Consider the following 23,323-nt stretch of genomic DNA (forward strand, 5'->3'; position numbering starts at 1 on the left):
AAAAAGCTTTTAAACTGCATTTGAATTCAAAACAGAAACAAAAATATCATCCCTGGTTAAAATTGGGCAGACTTAAAAATAAAGTGGTAGTTTAAGTACTTTAAGTACATTTTCAGAATAGTATTGTCTTTAAATAATAATAACCAAAATTTCAACATAAAGTCCAGTTTTCTTCTTAAAAAAATAAGTCCGAAACATAAAAGGTAATTTGACCAGCTTACTCTTTAAACTCTGAGTAACATTAGCCAAAATTATTTTGTACATTAGGCTAAAACAGTGTGATCATTGAACATTTTGTAATTAGATGTATTTAGAATTACTAACGGTCACGGAAGTCCAATGATCCCCAGTAAGAGCCACAAAGTCCGCTTTCTGTAATGCATCTAAATTTTGCTTGCTTTTCAGTGTGCACAAAACCATGCTTTTATCAAGGCGCTCGGGAAGTCGAAATGATCAGTCGAGGAGCGCGCTTTATTCGACTCTAACATTTTTGTAGCTGTGATGTGTGCATCAGTGTAATGGATGTACCAGGAAATCATGCATTGACAAAAGTTCCCGTTTGCTTGGAATTGAAAGTGTGATTAAATGCGTTATTTTTTAACGCGTTATGGAGTACATGCATCGAAGCTTCTCAGCTGTGCTTGTGCTAAGAAAGGGAAAATTTTAAAATAACGTAACATGATTCTGCGTTAACCTAATATTTTTCATCGTCCCAAACCAAAGAGATGCTGAAGGTAAAATGAATCAGGTAGCGCGCGTACATAGTCAGTACAACCCCTCTCGGGAATCGAACCTCGAATGTCGGCGTTAGAGGCGAAGACTCTACAATTGAGCCACAGCGTGTGGCTTGTCTATGCTAAAGTATATATTGTAGATCGGGGTATATATATACATTTATATATATATTTATACCCGTGTACCGCAGTGGAGAAGTAGAAGTTATGAAAAAGAAAAGGGAACATTTTAAAAATAACGTAACATGATTGTCAATATACAGTAATTGTTTTGTGAGTGTTATTGAATGTTGCTGTCATCAAGGATTTGATTATCATTATTTCTTTCAATCAGGCTCGTATTTGTAGGATGTGTTCAAGTTACATTCCGTGTTTGTCAATCGTTGTAAAGATAAGAGGTTTCATTCATCGATTAGTTCCTTACTGCATCAATAAACAGCTCGTCTTCCTTTTTATCTGTGATGTGACAAACTGCATGCACGGGTTTTTTTACACTGTCTTCCTTTAGCAGGACATTCACTTTTTCCACCGTGTGCTTTGTTTCCGCAGTAGCTGCACTTATGAATATGATTGTATGTATAAGACGCTTCATATTTTTTTGCTGCCGTCTCAATTGTGTAATTCGGTTTTTGTTCAGCACTCTTTGGAACTGTTGCTTTTTGTCTGCGCATTGCGTCAGTTCATGTGAGCCGCTTGGTGTTCTTGCATTGAAGGTTCCCAGCTGTGCTGGTGCCATCTCGTGTAATGTCAGCTAAGACCCGGCATTTAAAAGTTTCTCTCGCAGTTTCAATGAGTTTGTGCCAAACACCACCCTGACCATCTCATCTTCTTCTGCATAAGCACAGTCCTTCACCCGTGAACATTTACCGGCAGTGTTTGTATTGGATTGCCGCTGATGGACGGCCTTATATGGGCAGGCACTAAATTACAAGCGCTAGTGGCAGCCTGTCTATGAACTTAATTTAATATAAACTTACGGTTCACGCCGTGCTTTGTTTCCGGATATGCATCATTTACTTCATAATGTTTTTCTGCCTTCTCAATTGTGAAATGGCGTTTTGTCCTTGGAGTTCTTCCTTGTTCTCTACGTACTTACGTAGGAGGCGTGATGATGTCACAGGAAACTCCGCCCCCCACGGCCATCTCCAACTCAAGACTCCATTACATTATATGGGGAAAAATAGCTTCCAGTTATGACCCTTATGCGTAGAATTTCGAAATGAAACCTGCCCAACTTTTGTAAGTAAGCTGTAAGGAATAAGCCTGCCAAATTTCAGCCTTCTATCTACACGGGAAGTTGGAGAATTAGTGATGAGTCAGTGAGTGAGTCAGTGAGTGAGTGAGTGAGGGCTTTGCCTTTTATTAGTATAGATGCATATCGACCACAGTATGGACCATAATATCAGTTTTGCATTCTCATTTGCTGTTTGGCTGTAAAAATTGATTTCACTTAAACAATCATAACATGTTTTAAAAGTTTACTCATTCGAACGGTCTTTTTAATTTTGTTTACGATTATTATCATAGATACTAAGAAGAGAGAGTTATGACATATAGGAATACAGTATTTCAAAATTATTATAATTATTATACTTAAACAAGGTAAATGCATTATTGTAGATTTTTTTTGTCTTAAGCTGTAGTTTTAAAAATGCTGAATGCAAGGTGTTGGAGCCTGTTCTTTTTCAAAATATAGTAATTTGTAGAAAAGATTACAAACCTCATAGACTTGCCATTGTTTCACTGCAGACTATAGTCATTGTTTAGGATGTTTGGTCAGTGTGTGATGAACTATGAATTGGCAAAGTCTTTTTCTTAAATCAGCATAGCTCCAAATTTACTTTCTGAACTCAGTGTATAGTCATTATAATGTAAACTCAGACAATAGCACAATAGCTTATTTCTGCTAGTGGGAATAGATTATTGTATCTTAATTTGTTCATCTATCACCGTAAGCACTGTCAGTACTAGTTTGCAAGAAGTGAAGAAAATCTATTATTTGATTAAGTGTATCAGCCACTCTGGAAGGAAAGATAAGCATTTTTTTAAAATTTGGTGGTCAAAAAAATATATGAGAGCTACTGTAAACCTTGCTGCTTACCATAAACTTCAGCTGCTCAATATTCTTTTAAATAAAGCTTGATGATGTACATTCATTTTCAATATGACTAACTGAATTTGCATACAGTATTCTGCGATGCCCAGAGGTACTGTTAGTAAAGCCTATGAGTATGTCAAAGGCTTAATGGTGATATTTATAGCCATCATGTCAGAATTACAAGAAAGTACTGGGCTGCTATATAATGTGGAGCATTTTGGAAAAAGAAAAGTAAAAAACAACTGATGTATTGTACAACTGAATATTGAGCCAAACACTGCAGTATCTGGATATTTCGTTTTACAGAGTTTAGTAGAATGTTCCTCATGCCAAATTGAATTATTGTTTAGATGGGAATGTCATTAACCATATGATTTGTGTGCATTGTCCTATTGACTGTACAGTAGACCCCCACAAAGTCGTGGCTCAGGGTTCGCAGACTCTGTCATTCACTAATTTTTCCTTAGAACCTAACTATTAATTGTTAGCGAAAGGTGCAAATATCCTCTGCAATTTTTTCTGGCTTTTTTCGTGGCAATACTATGCTGTAGAGAGAACAGGAAGCAACCACTGAGGGAAACGCAGTTTGGGATGGTGAAAGTAGCCAATCCGAGAGCGTTATTCATTTCTCCTTGCTGCTGATTGACTGCTGCCCTGTGACGTGTCTCCAGCTGAGTGGGTTTACCACCGCTGAGGGAAACGTGGTTTGGGATAGTGAAAGCAGCCAATCTGAGAGCGTTTTTCATTTTTCCTTGCTGCTGATTGACTGCTGCCCTGTGATGCATTGCCAGGTGAGTGGGTTTACCACCGCTATTACAGTACGTATAGCGGTAACATCGGTAATTTATATTCTAGCACCGCGGGAGACATAGCAGTACAGTACTGTACAGTACGTATATGGGTTTACCTTTACATTCTGTTTTTAGGTAATGTATTAATTTATTAAGCTGAGTTTGCAACGAAATTAAAGTGCTTCGGGGGCATACTGTATTTATGGTTTAAAGTATAAAAATAGGCATTTAAAAGGCATTTTTTAAAAGTTGCGGTTTTTCACAATTCGCAGATGCTCTAGGAATGTAACCCCCGTGAATTTTGGGGGTATACTGTATACATACTAGCTGTGTAAGCCCGTGCTGTAATAAGCCCAGGGACCTAAAAACTATTGAAATCGTCAGAACAAATATTGAAATGTAGAGATATCTGGCAATTGAAAGAATACTCTGGGCATCCCTCTCCTAGGAGGATTCATTTTGCCGACGTGCTTGCATCGCTTGTGCATTAGCGGTGGGAGGAAAACTAAAAAGGATACCGTTTTTACCAATGTTAATGGCTAAGCGACTTTGTCTTTCTTCTGAGGTGTCATTATGCTGACATGCTAGCCTTGCTTGTGTTATCAGGGGCTAAGCGAGTTTTCTGTTTCCTTGGAAGTGGAGCCCTTACCCTGGCCTCTCGCTTCTGGGCCGGACAGACACACACACTTCCACGAATAGACATTTATATATAAAGATAAAGTACATAATACTTGTAATGAAAGAAATACTGTACATTATGGTTTGTGGTTGCTGGCAATAATAACTTGAAATTCTTGATTTTGCTGTGTCATACTTTACAATTTTCAGCCTAAGAAATTACTTTGTATCCTGTTGTTATACCCTCTCTAAAACAACGTAAATACTTTAAAGAACCTTTTCCGAGCCTCTTTCTATAATTCAGGGGAACATGGCATGTAATACACTTGTAAAACACCTCTCTGCTGTGTAGCATCTTATACCACCTTTCTCACATACGTAATTCCCTGGAATCTCCTTTGACTCGAGTCCAGCAGTAATATTTACAGGTTACAAATGTTTACTTCTTGAATGACCCTTTCTTATAGTTAGTTTAAGATTCTAGAAGGATATCACAACCTTGTGAAAATGAATAATCTAAGGTAGAGCTGAGCCAGTAGATCTGCACAAAGGGAACTCGGAACAAAAAAAAAATATATAAAACTTTTTCTTTCCTTTTTTCTTATGAACCAGTAATTCCTGACATTAAGTTGTAGAGACCTAACTAGTCTTTTCTAGTTTAAGCCCTAATGTTGTTCTCATGTCAATTTGTTTGTTATGAGTTCAGAGCTCTTTCATTGAGCAAAAGATTTGGTCAAGGTGTAAGTCACCTATTATGTTTAAAATATTTGCATTGCATTATTTTAATATTAATATAAATATTTTTTAACAAAGAATCAGTTATAGTGTATTTGAAAAAGCGTACTTTTGAAAAGTTACATTCCACACTGCAGGAAATGTTTACTAAGAAATGTACTAAAATATTATACTTTGAAATGATACTATGTATATAAAAAAACTAAGTATAAATATTTTTATAAATTGATGCATTATTTAACTTCTTTATCATATTACTTGAACTTTTTCTTTTTTATAGAGGAGTTGTTTTCTGACAAATATAGAAGTTTACAATCAGATCAAGATTTTTTGAAAGACCAAAAAAAAGACTGCACTGCCAGAAGGTAAGTGAAAACAAAATGAAAAAGATTAGCTGTTCAGCAGTAAGATTCAGGTTTATTAAAGTTGTATGTTCATTATTTAATCAGAAATATGTAATAGCACTGGTATTCACCTGTTGTTTTTAAAATTGATAATTGCTCATGGTTGCTGGACAGTAGTTATGAGCAAAATAACAGAGTTTTGTTTCACACATCTTATGTGAAGGAGGGGCCTGAGTTTTCTTAAAAACTTACATATTATCATCTTTTTAGTTACAACTTTCACACACATTATGCTAAAATGTGTTTCTTGTGCATTATTGAGACTGGGAAACACAACACTTTCTAAAATTAGTTTGTTTTGGGGTGTTTAAAAGTTTTTTTTCTTCTCCCTAAGCCTTATTCACAGTCCTTTGTTTACCTGTGTTTTTCTACAGCTGCATAATACAAAATTCTTAACAGTAAAATCAATATTATTTTATAACTCTCAGTCATATCGCCACAGATTAAGGCAGTGCGCTTTATAAAAATTTTGTATGCACAAAGACAAACCAAATAGTTCTGGTTTGGTCTTTGCCTTATGTCTGATGATTCTGTGATTTGTTTCTAGTCCCATTTACGAAAAATAGGATTAACTGGGTTTGAAAATATGCAAATCTTAACATCTTTAACTCTGCCTCCTCCACCTCTGTCTCCTGTCTTTTTTGTCAGTGCCACAATCTCCAACCCAAATAACATAACTAGTCTCACTACTGAAAAAGGTTTCTTTGTCCGCCTTCCTCTGTCCAGAAGTCACACCAAGCACCCGTCAGCCTACAGACCACCATACTATGCTGCCTAACTACGCTTTTCCTTGCCCCCACTTTGCAGTCTCTAATCTCCTTCATATTGACCCTCCTTCATAGGATATAATCCACCTGTGTGCATCTTCCTCCAGTCTTATATGTCACCCTGAGTTCCTCCCTCTTTTTAAAATATGTATTTACCACAACCATAACCATCCTTTTCGCAAAATCTACTACCATCTGACCTTCTGCATTTCTCTCCTTGGTACCATACCTACCCATCACTTCCTCATCCCCTCTGTTCCCTCTCTTCACCAACATGTCCATTGAAATCCACTCCAGTCACCACTCTCTCTCCCTTGGGTACACTCTCCACCACTTAATCCAACTCACTCTATGGGAATATTCTTTCTCATCCATCGCACACCCAATTTATGGGGCATATGCCTTAATAATATTCATTGTCACACCTTCAGTTCCCAGCATGTCAATCATTGCTCTGTCCAACACTCTTTTCACATCCAAAATGCTCAGAACATATACTGTTCCCTCAGGATAACCCCTAACCCATTTCTCCTATCATCCACACCACTTTACAAACTACTGTTTGTCCATATTGTATATACACTAGTAGTTAGTTAGTTAGTCTAACGTTGAAATGTACTGACCAACAAAACATTTATTTGAAACAACTGACAGACCATCCTAGATATGTATTATCAGTTAAAATGTTTCATGTTAACTTGGTACAGTAGTAAGAATTCTTTTTGAAAATAAAATATGGTACTTTGAAAATATTACATGTGAGGTGGCACATGGTGGACCTTATATTTAAGGGATTTTTGCACTTATGATAGACATATTTCATTCATATAATAGTAATCATTAATTGGTAAATTTGTTCTCAGTATAATTTGTTTAACTGCAGTTTAAATATACTGTATATACTGATCAAATATAATAAAAAAAGACAGTTATCCTTTTGATATAAATTGTCAGAAGGACTTCTTTTTAGAAACATTTAGGTTTATACCATGATATTTACTGTTAGTGTACAAAAATATTTTATATTCCATGTTGTATTTTTTTGCTTATGCTGTCCAGTTGGCAGTTATCTATAATGTATGCCAATGTGAGGACATACCCAGGAATGCATGCAGTGTCTTTTAGAATCTTTTTAATCTGAAGTGTTTTGAGTAACATCCCAAATAATTAAAAAAAAAAAAAAAAAGAAAAAAAGTTTATACTTACATGTAGTTTTCCGTTTTGTCAGTTACTAAGTACAAGAATTTCAAATTCCTGAATCTGTAAATATAATACAGTTATCCACCAGTCCTACAAGAGTTTAATTAGAATTATTAATTTAAGGTAAAGAAACTTGAAATCCTATATTTCTCTTGTTGCTGTTATGATCGACTAGAGACAAGCAGGCAGAGGTTCTTAAGAATTAGAAGTTTGACAGGACAGGAATCTTAATAACACACCTTAGTTAACACCAAAATTCCTTATAATCCTAAATATCAAAAGAATACATAATCCTAAATCAAAGTAAAAAAAATGAAATACTGCATTATTCAATAACAAGTAAAACATTGGCACACTGCTAAAGTGTGTTTCAGTATATTGTCTGCAGTCTTGGATACAGACTACATACAGCACAGGTTCATAAAGCATCATGCCTATGACATATCGAGACCAACTTTCAAAGACACACCCCTAAAAGAACAAAAACGTCAGCAACAGAGGCAGAAAATAAAATTGAGTTGTGTTAAACACCAAACATAATGACAATCAAAATTAACTTTGTTTCAGACATAATGTAAAATAGCAATTCCAATAAATTCATTGATGTACAAGGAAAAACATTAAAGAATAAAAAGAAAAATTAACTTAATTTCTAAACAAAGTCCATCATTACAGTTACATTATAGAATTTAATTTCATCATTATACAGTTTGTCCATGAAACAACCTTGGACGTAATGTCAGCTACTAACTGCCACAATCACAGTTACACCGTCATGTAGTCACATTGTCCCAGTTTGAAAGTGTAAATTAACCTGACACTTTTGTCTTTGCAGTTTGCAAACAAATGTGAGTTTATATACAAGAAAACTACATGAACACATTTTAGGGAAGGTAGAACATGCAAACTCCAGGCAATAAATTCCCCAGCTAGTAAAAAGTGAACCACCACATAAGCATACGTTTTATTTTTTGCTTTATGTGTAGTGTACCCATATTTTTTGTCACATGTAAACCAATTGCTCAGATCATTTCTGGTGCATGCAGTTTGCATGTTATATCATAAGTCTTTTAACATTATATGAAATAACAATAACATATTTTAATATGCATTATTTTTGATAATCATTCATTACTGTTTACACCATAAATAATAAAATGTCTATAATTGTTGATGCATAATGAATACTTAACCTAAAGTGTAACTGAATATGTTTTTCATTGCATTTCTGATTTTTTACAGAAAAGTAATTCAATTTGCTTTTCCCAAACAAAATATCACCTACATTAATAACACAGTAAACTGTGAATATCTGAAATACAGCTCTTTTTTTATTATTTTTAATCATCATGGATCTTCTGAATGTGGATTTTCAGTCTTTCTTTTAACCTTACTAATAAATATCAAACAAAAAATAATGCTGTTTATGGCTGCAAAAATGCATTTGTAGCTTTTCTGTTTTTCTTATGATGTCAAAGTGTTTCCGTTTATCAGTGTTTGAATAAAGCAGAATGACAGAAAGCTTTATTACAATTCTTTGTGCAAGCCATTCAAATTAAGTGAATAATATCTGAAAAGATAGATGTGCCTATTTTGACTCTGTATATTAACAATTATTAGGAGCTGAATACCTTTGTAAAACCATTAGTTATACTAGCATAGCCCTGAAAACAAAAAATCTTTATAATTGGATGGATGGATGGATGGATGATATTTATTGCTCAGGAAATCTAGGCAAGAAATGTAATAGTTGTACATTTTTACTTTATTTTAATTTTACAATAATCTTACATTAGAGGAAAAGAAAAAAAAGTAGGTTCTCTTGAAGGTACTTAGATAAACATACAAAATGTATAAACATTAACTTCAGGATTCTTCCATATTGCTTTTAATAGCTTCATTTAGTAGAAATTTGGGCTTAGTTGTTTCTCAAGCTTTTCACAGGACCAATGTATTGAAGCAATCTCTGAAGGATAGGTTGACACAGATTTAAAACTATTAAGCGATTACAGGAAAATAAATTTCTATACTTCTGTGCTGATGTGCTTTAGCATTACTTTCCTTTGGCAAGAAATGTCTTAGCTATAAACCATTCTAAGATTTGTATATCCTTTCCTTGAATGCAGAGAACTATTGCTGAGGACCAATGCCCAACTGACCTTTCGGTGTAGACAGCTATTATCGGAACTGTCCTATATTTATCCTATTAGTACGGTAAGATTTAAAGTATTTATTGTTTGTATCCAAAGTAAAATGTTTAAACTTTAACTTTTGTAAGACAAATATTTAAAAATAAAAATAATTATTGCACTTTAGAGATTGTGGAATTGTCTGCCAATTTAGGACTAAAGGGTATTTATTTTTCTATATTTGTTTACAGGCAAATCAGGCAGATTTTGTAATTTGTGGAGTAAAGCTGCCTAATTCTGAAGACTTCCAAGGTAAAGATAATTATTTTACCATAAGATGAATTTTATAACTGTTGGTTGGTGGTCCATTTTGAATGTTTTTAGCCTTTTAAACTAGTTTATATACTGTCATTCTATTAAAAGTGGTGGTTACTTGATATTCTTTTTCTGCTTTGGTTTTTTAATGGATTATTTATTACTCTGAAATAAGGTAGAATGCCAGGATGAACTTACTGTGGGAAACAAATAAATATGAAGTAATAGTAGCAATCAGATCTTGATGTGATATAAGGTTAGAGAATATATTGATTTAAACAGAATGCAAGTTATTTAAATATATATGTAATATAACAGAAAAAGGTTTTATTCCTTATTGGTCTAAAGAAAAAAGATCTATTTAATCTAAATACACCAATTAGGCATTGCTTGTTTACTATTTCTTTTTTAAATTGTGGGTGCCCACCTTCATCCTTTATTTAAATGTGCCTTTAAAAGCCTAATTTATAATGCTGTGAGAAAGTAAGTAGTCACTGTTAAAACTGTTAAGTCATTAAATCCTTACTTCTGTGCTCTCAATAGATTAAGATAAACTACTTTAAGAAATAACACAGACAAATTTCAACTTAAAATGTTTTGTAGAACAAAATAAATAGACATGAATTTATAAGTGCACGTCTAATTTTATCATCCCCTTATCATATTACTCGTTACATAGGTGCACCGTGCCAAGAATAGAACTTTGAAATGTGTTTATGGACGTTTCTAGCCTTTAAAATAAAGTGGTTGTTGGAGTAAAGTAACATTTTGCATGTTACATTACTTACTCGATATCTGTCAATGCTGTAATATGTTTGTGATATGTTTTAAGTCACTGTGTACATGTTGACCGTCTTTGTGTAAGTGAAAGTATTGTGTAAGTATTCTGAAAAGGGCATTGAGTTGGCTGAAGTGCAAAGAAGAATACAGTATGTTGAGCAAGAATACTTGACCCTTTAAATCCTGTCACTTACTATTTTATGAATTATGAGTTAAATACCGCAACTAAACATCCAAGTCATACACCATTTACTTAGATTTTTTTTCCTTGTTGATTTTATATTATTTTTGTTAAGATCTTAAACATGTAGTCCATGGTGGTTTGTTTGTTGCAGTCTATGTAGACAAGTATTCTAACTGTAATTAATTAATTAATTACCTTATATGCATGAGAGATCTTCACCTACACTACTACATATACAAATAAATAACAAATGTGGTTCACAGCTTGCATTTTTGTATATATACCTCTGAGAGTTTTAGCATTTCAAATTGAGGACCTTCAGCTTTTAAATAAATTATTTCAAATGCAGTTTCTATGGATAAATGGAAAATAATTCTATATTGCATCAAGTGAACTTATTTTGAAGCCTGCATATATATAGTTCAAATACTACTTACTATTTAGCAACTCTGTGTAAAGCAGTAAGGTGTAAATGAATAAAATCATTAGTTAGGATCACCTATTTTGAAAAATTGTTTAGCCTTGTATGCTATTCCTTATTTTTCCCTGAAGCATTGATCTGGTATATTTTGATGTTAAATGTTAAGTTGGACCTTACTGATCCTGTCGACAATTCAGAAGTTCCTGCTTTATTGTAGGCTGCTGTTTTTTATCTATTGTAAACCATATTACCCTGCAAGGTGGGCAGTGGTTGACATCACTTACGATTTCCATGATGCATTTTAGACAGAGATATACGTGAGCAACGGACAATTTTAAACTGAATTACAGCATTCAGTGGTTGAAGAGGCAATATTTATGGATGTCTAAATTCCATTCTTTATCTTAAATTCTGATTGAAAGATCCATTATCTCTTCCCCCCTAAGATCACCTAGGAATAAGTTCTTTGACATTTGTTATTAGCATCCAGAAATACTACTTATATCTTCTTCCAAACTAGTCACAATCACTTCAGGAATAGATAATAATGGATGATGACAAAAATGAGTCGAGTTACTTTTAACAAAGTTTCTAGATTGTACATAGACGTAAATAATGTGTTACTGGAAGATTATATTTAAGATGTAGTAATTCAGAAGAAACTTTTACATTGATCTGGAAAAAGTCAAGTTTCCTTTGAAAGGAACTATCCAAAAATTATTTGAATCTAGCAGGCATTTACTGATTTTGTTCTCAAGTAATTAAGCACACTGAAAATCTGCTAAGATTTTTAATGCTTTAGTATCTTTGAATGATTATTTCATATTGAATCTGCTTTCTGTGTTCATTAGATGAGTAGAGGAGATAAAATTGGAATCTTAGCATTGTACTGTATTTCTGACTGAATTGTAACTTACTGCAATATAGTCTATAAAATCCAAAAAATAATAACAAAGAAAGTTTGGTTAAAAATATTGTATTTATTTATTCCATAACGGTATTAATGACTTTACTAACAAAGGAACAGAGTAATTCATTATAGGAATACATTATGAAAACAAATCAAAGGAGGATGCATCTTCTAGAAAGGAAGTAGTGAAAACTGGATTGCGCCGAGAATATATTTCTTCAAAACTCTTGATTGTCTTACAGTTTGTATCCATGATCACCTTTTCCCCAAATGTGAATCGTTTGAGATTTTTTTTTTGTTGTGAGTTATTAAAGAATTAATCAAAACACATTCTGTACATTGTGATATGATGTAATACGCATTCTTTCTTTTGATATCTTTTCTGTCTGAAATATAGTTCATACTGGATTGTCATTATTAACTTCTACTTTGGAGTTGTTAAAATGAGTTATAAAACAGCATTTTATATATATTTTTGTAGGCTGCTTGAAATTCCAATTTAGGTTCATATATAATGAGAACTTGTAATCTTTGGCTTTCAAATAATGGCTGTAAAGGCATGATGTGTTTTGCAGCAGTATTGACTTGGATTTGAGTGACTTCTTCTTTGCCTTAAGTTTAAAATCCTTCAAGGTGTTCCAATCCATAAAAGCCAAGGTTAAAGCAACACACTTAAAATGTTCATTTTATATCCATTATTAGCCTGTTAGTTTAGTTGAACCCAGTGGTGGTAATTAACATTAATGTTTCCCAAGAGTGCTCTGTATGGAAAAGGGGGGTTGGATGCAAATGATTACAATAAATGTTAAGACTTCCAGATTTCTTAGAAATCTGCTTTCTAAAGCACACTTCTTGTAATCTGCTTATGCTTGACATTCACCACATTTAGGCATCAGCTAAATCTTGTGTGAATATTAAAACAGAAATTATTATTTTACTTTTGGAGCATGTTATTCATTTAATTTCCTGCTTGTCAAAACATTGTGTATTGTGGAAAATCAGATTTTACTTTTCTAAATAAAAAAATAAGACTTCAAAGGATTGGGCAATAATGAGGCCCAGGTTTATCCTAGAGGTTGAACCCTATTACCCAGTTACAAAAACAAGTATGAAAATGGCCCTTTGCTCAATGTTTATGCTCATTCACGCCACAAGTAAAAGTTTAAAAGTGAGGTGTAGAGTATGCATGTGTACTGAAGTAACTGTAAGCCCTGGCATAAGAACTCATCATTTATATTGCAGCTGTGAACGATTTTCCTAAAGATGTTGGCTGTTTTGGTCTCAAACTCCCTAAGACCAAACGATATAGTGAGTAATTCCAGCATGTGTTGTGACTGAAGTGTGAGGCCTTCCCATATGCTTAACACTTGTCAGTATGATTTTCTTTTTATTTGTGTGTGCTTTAGACAGAACAACCTCCTCCTCCTCCCGATCACTACCTCTGCTTGTCTGTTTGTCCCACAGACTGAGTCTTTATGTTGATTACAGTTAGGGTGTCAAGATAGATTTGATCTTTTGAAAGATCAAAGAAGTCTGTTTAGTTTTTAAACTGTTAAAGTTGTTTTGCTTTCAATAATTAAAAATGTACTCAATTTTCTGTACTTTTTTTAAGCTTAGATTTGTCATGCTCAGCCTGGAATTCCTTTTACAGACAAAATTAGTTATACAGTATTTTAGACAAGGTCTGAAAATTTTCCCTGCACACACTTTTTAAAAGTAGAACAAAACGGTTTCATTTTTAGAAGCCAAAGTATAAAGTTTATATTCCTGTCTTAATTTTCTTGATATTTTTAGCTGTGCACGAATATTGCTGGACTTCTCCTTTAGACAACTCAAGAAACTTCATTTGTTTTAACTTTTTTTGCTTGAAAAACTGCATCTTTATTTTTTGAGGATTATATCTGTGACTTACTACATGATTTTTGTTTTTTGGGGGGCTGAGAGGGTTGTGCCTTAACTGGAGAATATTCTTGTCAGATTCTATCCCACCATTTGTAATTAGTAATTTGACATGAATAATAAACTGTAAGTAGTAATTCTCATCACTAGAGTTACTCCAGAAAGTTGTATGTGCTTCTGTAAATCCTAGGAAAAAGTAATTATTGAATGTGTTAAATTTCATGATATATTAACTATTTAAACTCTAGCCATTTTTTTAGATAATGATATATGTATGTTAATGGAAATGTACAATCTGAAATATGCTAATCTACATTTAAGGCTCTTCTCCTTACATTGAAGCATGATTGGAGGACAATGTAGCATGTTACAGTCCAGTAATACTTTAGAACAGAGCTAGTTAATTTTCTTTGCAAATCATTAAGGAACGGCAGAATACAAATATTTCTTTCTTAAAACTTAATGTATATGGGTAACATCAGTTGGGTGAATAGCTGCAGTATATGTCTATTTAATCTGTCACTGCATTGAGACTGCAAGCAAGCAAAATCTTTGCATAATAAAGCAATTACTCCCGAGTGCAGTGAATAAAAGTCTGTAACTATCTACTGTGCTTTGATCTACACATTAAGAGATCCAGTGATCTTTTTTTTTATTCTTTAATTTAAGTTGATAGCTAGAGATTACTATAATCAATGTAGGACATTTACATTTTTGCCAGTAGCAAAGTTAGTGAGCAAATGCTTGCAGTAGGACATTTCATTTCTTGTCCTGGAGCACTACTGCAGCTACAAGTTTTCATTGTAACCCTTTTCTTAATTATTGACCAGTTTGCTGCTAATTAACTACTTTTCCCTTAATTTTTATTGACTTGTTTGTTTAGGTTCATTCCTGTAAATTGCTTCATTGTTTTCCTTAAATGGCACCCAAACAGAAATGAGATATCAAGTAAGCCAATAGATGACCAACTAAAGTGGTGCCAGAAACTCCAACTAGTTTCTAAATTACAAGCCAGTTTTTGTTGTCTGTTAAGCCTGTTAATTAATTCCATGGCTTGTTGGTGGTGTTATTGTGCTACAGCAGACATTTCCAAAACTTTTGACTTTCTTTTTTCTAAGAGTACCATCTAAATGTTTTGTTGACTCAAGTAGATCATCATTATTGTGACATTCACCTTTCTTTATTGTCATGTATTCTATGCTAGTTACAGGTTACTCAACATGTGTTGGCTCATTTTGTATCTCATTATTGTTTGCCTACTAATTAAAGAAAAAAAGAAATAATTAAGGAGTATGGGTCTTAAACAGCAAGGCAATTGAGTTAAAATAGTTAATTAGCTGCAAAAACTGGTCACTAATTAACAAAAGACTAGAATGAAAACATACAGTCGCAGTGGTGCTCCAGGAACAGAGTTGGAGACTCCTGACCAAAAGCCATGTGTGAATGATAGGTAGTTATGCCCAATGAAATCCATAGAACAGGCCATTGGCAAGTGATGAGACTTCAGTGTTCACTCTCAGTTCTAGAAGGTAAAAGTGACTGATAACTGAAAATGACCAATGAAATCCTCAGAATACTCCAGCTGATGGCAAAATTCCAATGGCTTCAGTGAGAGTTACTTGCACATGGGCATAAATCAATGTTCTTGTGTAAGCTAATATTATAACCTCACTATTTTAATAAATATACCAGCAACTTTGCATGATTGCATGTACATTATGCACAAAGATAACTGTGATGAAAATCGAAATAAAAATTGCAAGAACTAGCCTTTTTTTCATTTTTATTTATTTGTCCTTGTTTAGTTGTTGTTTTCAATTTTTTTTGTTATAGTTAACAAAGTTATTATTTTTTCATTAATATGTTTAATTTTAGTTTGTGTTAATGAGATAAATAGTACTCCACAATCAGGAAAACACTGAGTGAAAACAGGCATTAGTGGTAAGCAGAAAGGCACGAACCACATAAATGCTCATCTCTCTTTTGACAGGAAGCACCTGAATGATACCCAGCCCTTTTGGGAAAATGTTCTTTAGACAGATGAAACAGAAGTGGAACTTTTGTAACACAGTAAAGACAGCATTCCTTAATAAAGAACTCCAAACCAGTAGTGAAACATGATTATAGAAGTATGATGGTGTTGGAATTCTGTGTTGCTCAGGACCTGTATAACATAATATAATTGAAGTAACTGCGAATATTATAAAATTCTTAAGAGAGTGCCTGATCATTTGTTTCTGAGCTAAAATTGAAGCTTACTTTTGTCTTGCTGGTGGACAGTTATTAATAACAGAAAAGTATGACCAAATCAGAATGGCTGACAAGAAGAAAATTAAAATTTTGGACTGACTTACAAAGTTAAGTTATAAACCCAATATATATGTTGTGGCAAGGTTGGAAACAGGTTTATACTAAAAAGTACCAGTGTTACTGGAAAAAAAGCTATACTACAAAAACTTTTAATTCATGCTAATTTTTCTCTACAGCAAAGTGATAAAATAATATCCAGTTGCTAAAAGTGTTTGGGTGAGTTTCTTGCAGTTTAATATGGTGCAACCTGTCATTAACACTAGAATTACCTGAGCCAACCAAAAATCTCGTAAATCTGGCCCACCTTAAATTAATTCCCACCTCTCCATCAGCGTCTTTTGTCTTCTAAATGTGTCGATAAGCCCAAGCAGCATTCAGCCTGATAAACCATCCCCCGAGCACCTTAGAAAGGGCAAGAAGTTCTCCCAGTTCCTGCCTTGATTGATTATCTGGGAGTGAGCTGTCCTGGATTGTAAGGGAAAATGATTTGATATGTGGCTTGTGTCTACAACAATCTATGTAAACACATCGTTAAAACAAAAATGTTTTAGTAATAAATGACAAAATGTAGACATGAACTGTATAATCTGTGAAGGCTGATCACCAAATATCAAACAAACACTTTCACAAAAGGTACACATACAATACGACAGCGGTAAGATCCGCTAATTTATAATCCGGAGGTCGTGAGATCGAAACCAGCTCCCCAGCAAATTTACCGTTTTGAGTAGTGAGCTGCTATTATTGTTAATATTATACAATAAAAACATACATTTGATTTGTGTCTGTAACAGCCTGTGTAAATTTATAGCACTTGTAAAAGTTAGTGGGTTTTTTTCATTTCTTTTTTTATTTTAATATTTAATATTTTAAATAATATTGTATTAGTGCAATGATGTTTTCTGATTGATACTATTCAGGTCATAAAATGATTTCTTCAAAAAGTCCCATATATTTTTCTCTTTCTTTTTTGCCCTGTGCTGTGTTGACATCATGCACCAGAAGGCCAGAGCTTATTCAGTGTGAGCAGGACCATGCAGGTGGCTGGTTGCTGTCTGCTATAACATGCTTGACTCGCTGGTGATCAATGCACATGTACTGTACAAGGCATGCACAGGGGCCACTGAGAAAAGAAGAGTGTTCACGGCTCACCTTGCAGAGGAGGTCCTTGGGTGTGTGGGAACTGTTAACATTTGAATCTGAAGATTACATATAGCGTGGAACTGACCTATCTGTACTATTGTTTCCTCTGCATGTCCTGGAGTACAAAAGAAACACCCCATGCACCAAAATTTCAAAGACTGCATGGGCAAGATCAAAAAAAAAAACACAGTCACTGATTACAAGCACAAGAAGGCATGCAAATGAATATGAATAATGTTGCATAAGTGCCACAATGTTTTCCGAAATGTACTATATAGGTCATAAAATGAGTTATTCCAAATATCATATATGTCTCTGTTTTTTTTGTCAGAGCTGGTTTGACATCATGGACCATAAGGTGCATACTAATTCAGCATGAGCAAGAACACTCAATAAAACTGAATAAAAACAAAAGTCAAGTGACGGTGAGATACGAAGAAGGCAGATTCACCAGCGTTTGTGTGTCAGCTTTTATCCCTCCAGATCAGAGAATTTCCAGTTGCATTGTCTCAAAACACCACTCACATCTACAGTTATTCCCAGTTTCAAATAAAAACTAACAGCGTCAGATCCCTGTGGGGAGCGGTAGTGTGTATCGTGATCGTGACTGAGAGAATGAAAGTGAAAAAAAAACACTAACTTTTACATATACTATAAATTTACACTGGCTGTTACAGGCACAAATCAAATTTATGTTTTTTATTGTATAATATTAACAATAAGAGCAGCTCACTACTCAAAATGATAAATTTGCCGGGAGCCGGTTTCGAACTCACGACCGCTGGATTATAAGTCACCAGTTCTAACCACAGCACCATGGAAGTTGTCGTATTGTACGTGCACCTTTTTTGAAAGTGTTTATTTAATATTTGGCCATCAGTCTTCACACATTATACAATTCATGTCTACATTTTGTTATTTATTACTAAAACATTAAAAACATTTCTGTTTTAACAATGTGTTTATATAGATTGTTGTAGACACAAAACACACATCAAATTATTTCCCCTTACAATTCTGGGTAGCTCACTCCCAGATAATCAATCAAGGCAGGAACTTGGAGAATTTCTTGCCTGTTCGGAGGGAGGGGATTGTATAGCAGGCTGCTTGCTGCTTGGGCTTATTGACACATTTAGAAGACAAAAGACCCTGACAGAGAGGTGCAAAGGGATTTAAGGTGGGACAGATTTCTGGGTTTCTTTGTTGGCTCTGGTAATTCTAGTGTTAAATGTAATGGCTTTTCACATAGCTCTGTAATCAGCGCAATCTCCCAACCTCCTCCTCCTCCTTCTAGTTGGTGCTGGATCCTTTTTTCATTCAGTAAATTACATATTGGGTGCTGCAATATTAATTTTTCTTTGAAGACCTGACATTTGGTTTTAAAAATGTACAATAATAGAGGAAATCAGAGGTGTTCTTTTTCTGGGTCTCTTTATGTCTAACTTTGACCAATAGTGGGGCTGGTCTTATGCTAGTTTTAGTCCCTATGTCTCTGTATTGGAATTAGCAGATTCAGAAAATGAATAGATGGAAGAGTGGATCTTTTTGAATACTATCAATGGACTCTACTGTAGTTGTATTCATTGTCAGATTTACTGTTTTTTAATATTTATTGATAAATATTTGAATTTCTCAGAGGTCTCTGCAGAAATAATTTGGAAAATTCTGAGGCTTTTTTAAGAAAGCAGATTATTTCATATCTCTCCCACAAAAAATAAATTGGAAACCAAGAAGGTGTCAGAACTAATTAGCAAAATCACCAGAATAGATGAAGAATATGCTAGGTCTCCAAATGAGGCACTGTATAGGGAGAAACCGGTTCTGCAATTAGAGTGTAACCTCTTGACAACAAAAGAAATGGAACAGTTCATCTTTAAATTGTGACATTGTTACTATGAACACGATGAGAAGGCTAATAAGATTAACCCATTAACAGCTGTGTTTGGTGTACTCCTGGATGGACTTAAAGTGGAGGACAAATTCATTGTAATTGCCTATACCGAACTACTGGCACGCAGATAAATCTTGCTCAACTGGAAGAATCCAGGCCCACCTGTTATAAGTCTGTGGGTAACTGATAATCTGTACTATTTGAAATTGGAAAAAATAAAATTCTCATTTAGAGGATATGTTCAAAACTTTTTAAAAATATGGCAAGATCTAATTAATACAAGTTTGGAATAAGCTTTTATATTGAGGGAAAGTATATGCTCTCTTCTTTGTTGTTTTTAAAGCTTATGCTGTTGGCTCTACCTCTTTCTCGGAAGGGGGTTGAATTCAGGTTTGTTAAGTTTGCCTTCATTGTATGTAATGTTATTTTCTTTGTTGTAAAAGTTAGTCTTGATTGTATGGAATGCTATTTTCTTCAGATGAATTCAATAATAAATACATATTTGAATTTCAACAGTAGAGAAAAACTAATTTCAGTTTATATAACCATAGAGAAAGCTGCCTGCATCTATAACTTTATATGACCATTATTTTCACATGTACAGAATAGAGTGACATCTGTAATTGCACATGCAAACCAACATGCAAAATCTCAATACTCTGTACTACTTTGACTAGTAAGTATATCTACCTTACCTCAAAGTGTTGTGTCTTCCTTACCTTAAATAACTATTTGAAAATTGATGGCGTTGCCTTATTCAGCCAGGATACACTCTGACTTTTTCCATGTACTGTACTAGTAAACTGTTATACAATATACCATGTCATGATTCAGATGTGGTGTACAGAAAGGGAAAAGTGCCCACATAGTATAGTAACCATTTATATAACAGAAGTACTAGACTGCTATCTAATATACAGTACCACTGTGTTGGAATATTTCCTGCAGAACAGACTTGAGACTATTTACAAAGTACATCCACTTACAACATAGCCATCTCAATTTTCGTTCAGTGAAGCCTAGGTGTGTGCTCTTTTCATCCAGTCACATATAAATGGTGAAAGTGGTAACTTGTCTTGCTGTGGAATTGACATCCATTTTCATGAACACTGCCTAACTAAACTGTAAGGTGATGTTATTTATCCAATAGTGGTGAAAAATATATTCTTACACAAATATATATTTACCGATAAACTATTATTAATATGCTGTAGGATAAAACTCCTACAGAGAGTGTGCTTGGTGAAAAGTACTACCGTGTTTCCCTGAAAATAAGCCCTAGCATGATTTTTCAGGATGCTCGTAATATAAGCCCTACTCCAAAAATAAGCCCTAGTTACAATCCTGCACAGGCACCTTTGGATGAGCGATAAACGCCTACCGCTACTGTATGTACACAGATAAACAGAAAATAATACTGGTATTTTGACCCTAAGACAAGATGAGTGAAAAAAGAAAGAGCTATTCTGTCGAGTAAAAAAAAGGAATTGTGGAGGAGTCCCAGGGCAAAAATCTTACTGCTTTTTGCAAAGAGGAGAAGTTGGATATCCGAATGTACTACGAGCAGGCTACATGGATAAGAGGTGCTCATTTAAGGAAAGCTGTCTTGCTAGACATGAGAGATTGGGGCCAATTGTTCTAAAGGAAATGTAGTCGCAAGAAATTCATAATGGAATTCGGGGTTTGGAGAGTTATGATGATGTTCCAGAAGATGATGACATGACTGTATTTGAATAAATGTAGATTTTTGTTCAAGAATTCTAGGTGGTTGTGCCCCCGGCTCTCTTCACTTGCCCACCCGCTGGGGTGCGCTGCGCGCCAGCCTTTTTGCATCTCTGCCACTTGCGTTGTGAAGGGGGGGCTGAACGCATGCTAAGGAGATGCAGTCGGATCAGTCGCTGTCTTACTGCTGCCGAGCTGCTTGTCAATCATTTAAAAGTCTGTGCAGCACCTGGCCTTTTGTCTCACTGCCTTGTCTTGCGGGTCATTAGAGTCTCCAAGAAAATCGCGTATCATCTCTTTCCAAACCTTTCAAGATTTTTTTTTATAATAAAGAGAAATGTAGATTTTTGTTCAAGAATAAATGTAGATTGTTGTTCATGGAAAAACAAGACATCCCTTGAAAATAAGTCCTAGCATAACTTTTGGAGGAAAAATTAATATAAGACTTGTCTTGTTTTTGGAGAAAAACAGTATGCAGATAATAATTGATTGGTAACAGGAGTGGATTCAAAACCTGAATGGGCTAGTAATAGGGTAGTAAAGAATCAAAGGATGACTCGGAATGTTACCAGTTCAAATCCAATTACTGCCAGAAGGGATCCTACTCTGCTGGGCCCTTGAGCAAGACCCTTAACCTAAAAAATGCTCTGGCCGCCAAATGCTATGCAAAAAGACAATATCTCTTCAGGGATTAACAAAGTATATCCAAAAAAAAGAACTATTTTGCATTCCACAATGAATGCATGTATGACTATTGAAATAATTCACCTGAAAAAGTAAGCAAAAGCCAAAAAAGGGTGACTTGATTTTAAATATAAAAAAGGAAAAGAGACGAATCTGCAGTTTGCGATTCAGAATCTCCTCATGTTTTATGGTATACTGTAAAGCCCGTATGTTCCCTTTATTTTATTGCAGTTGTGGAGGTTAAAGGAGCTATGTGACCTGCCAACAAACAATTAAGATTAGTTTTCCTTCAACTACTGCTCCATCAGAAATGCTCTAGCTCCCTGTGATTCTACAAATGGAGTAAATGGGATCATGCATTCACCTTCATTATACTGTCAAAGGCTAAATGTAATTTTGTTTGGATGAAGATTTAAAAAAAAAAAAAATTCTGGAAAGACATGATTGGTATGGTTTCAGTAACTGTAATAGTAGTGTTGGTATGAAATCCATCTGTTGACCAAAGTTAGCTACTTGCTTTCATGTTGTGTAGCCTAATTGTTAAATGAAAATGGTGTCCCCCAAATAGCAGATACATGGATCAGTTTTTACACACAATCACAGCTTAGACATACTAGTCTATGAGGACTCCAGGCAAAATATTGAAGTTACTAAAAATATGTTATTGCAAGCAAGTGCTACATGGAATTTTGCCAAGGCTGTGACTTCTTAATTGTTTTCTATGAATTGCATTTTTATGTTTGAATGAAAAATCATCTCACTTTACAATGTGCTTTGGCCCATATAGGCAAAACACTAAGGAGGAGTGTGAATGAAGATCTTTTCCTCAGTGGTGTATGGGTTGAATGTTTGACTTTCACACATTCTTTACAGTTAATGTATGATTTCATTTTTAATGCATAAAACTGTTATTATGGGAAGCACATTGTCATTTAGGGTCTGCAGGAATTGACTGGAACCTTAGAGGTAACTCACTATTGTAAAATGTAGGAAGTGTCATGATCCGAGTTACATTTTAAATTTTGCAGTGGTTCCTTGGCTTTTTTGTTTAGACACGTTCTTAATCAGAAGAAAATGTATACACCATATAGCAGTAGCAAATAATCATAAGGTCTATTTTTAAAATATATATATATATATATATATATATATATATATATATATATATATATATATATATATATATATATATATATATATATATATATATATATGCTGGCTTGGTTCTACTAGTGTTTCTCTTAATAGGTGAGGCTCCAAATGTTTTAATCGCCCCTCATACAGGATGTGTAGTTTTTGGGTCCTTAACAACTTTGCGTTTTTGTTTTCCATGCTAATGTATTGTTTATGCTCTTAGCTAGTGGTTAATGGCAGTTTGCATATTGCTTACATACTCTGATGCTATTTTTGTGCTGTGTTAAGATAAAGGTTTTAAATATTGGGCTGTGGATCCAAACAGAGATTGTAATGAGACAATATAGGAATTTAATTCACTACCATACCCTCATATGGAACCTCAGAGTCATAAATTAAGTTTTTTATCATTTTTGAACAATGTTTTGTTTATAGCATGTCTGTAATTTTACTT

At 34.2% G+C, this 23,323-nt stretch overlaps 1 protein-coding gene across 2 annotated transcripts in view; it reads left to right on the forward strand.

The window, feature by feature from the left end:
* uvrag (UV radiation resistance associated gene) overlaps positions 1-23,323 on the forward strand; it is a 331,183-nt gene that overhangs the window by 143,752 nt on the left and 164,108 nt on the right. The window contains exons 9-12 of one of the 2 annotated variants that reach the window (XM_039744584.1): positions 5,257-5,341; positions 9,474-9,561; positions 9,728-9,788; positions 13,329-13,394. In XM_039744584.1, the coding sequence (XP_039600518.1) occupies positions 5,257-5,341; positions 9,474-9,561; positions 9,728-9,788; positions 13,329-13,394 (300 nt within the window). The remainder of the gene's footprint in view (positions 1-5,256; positions 5,342-9,473; positions 9,562-9,727; positions 9,789-13,328; positions 13,395-23,323) is intronic. The other variant, XM_039744585.1, reaches the window with a different exon arrangement.

The sequence above is a fragment of the Polypterus senegalus genome, chromosome 2 (genome assembly GCF_016835505.1).
Source record: "Polypterus senegalus isolate Bchr_013 chromosome 2, ASM1683550v1, whole genome shotgun sequence".
Taxonomy (NCBI): domain Eukaryota; kingdom Metazoa; phylum Chordata; class Cladistia; order Polypteriformes; family Polypteridae; genus Polypterus; species Polypterus senegalus.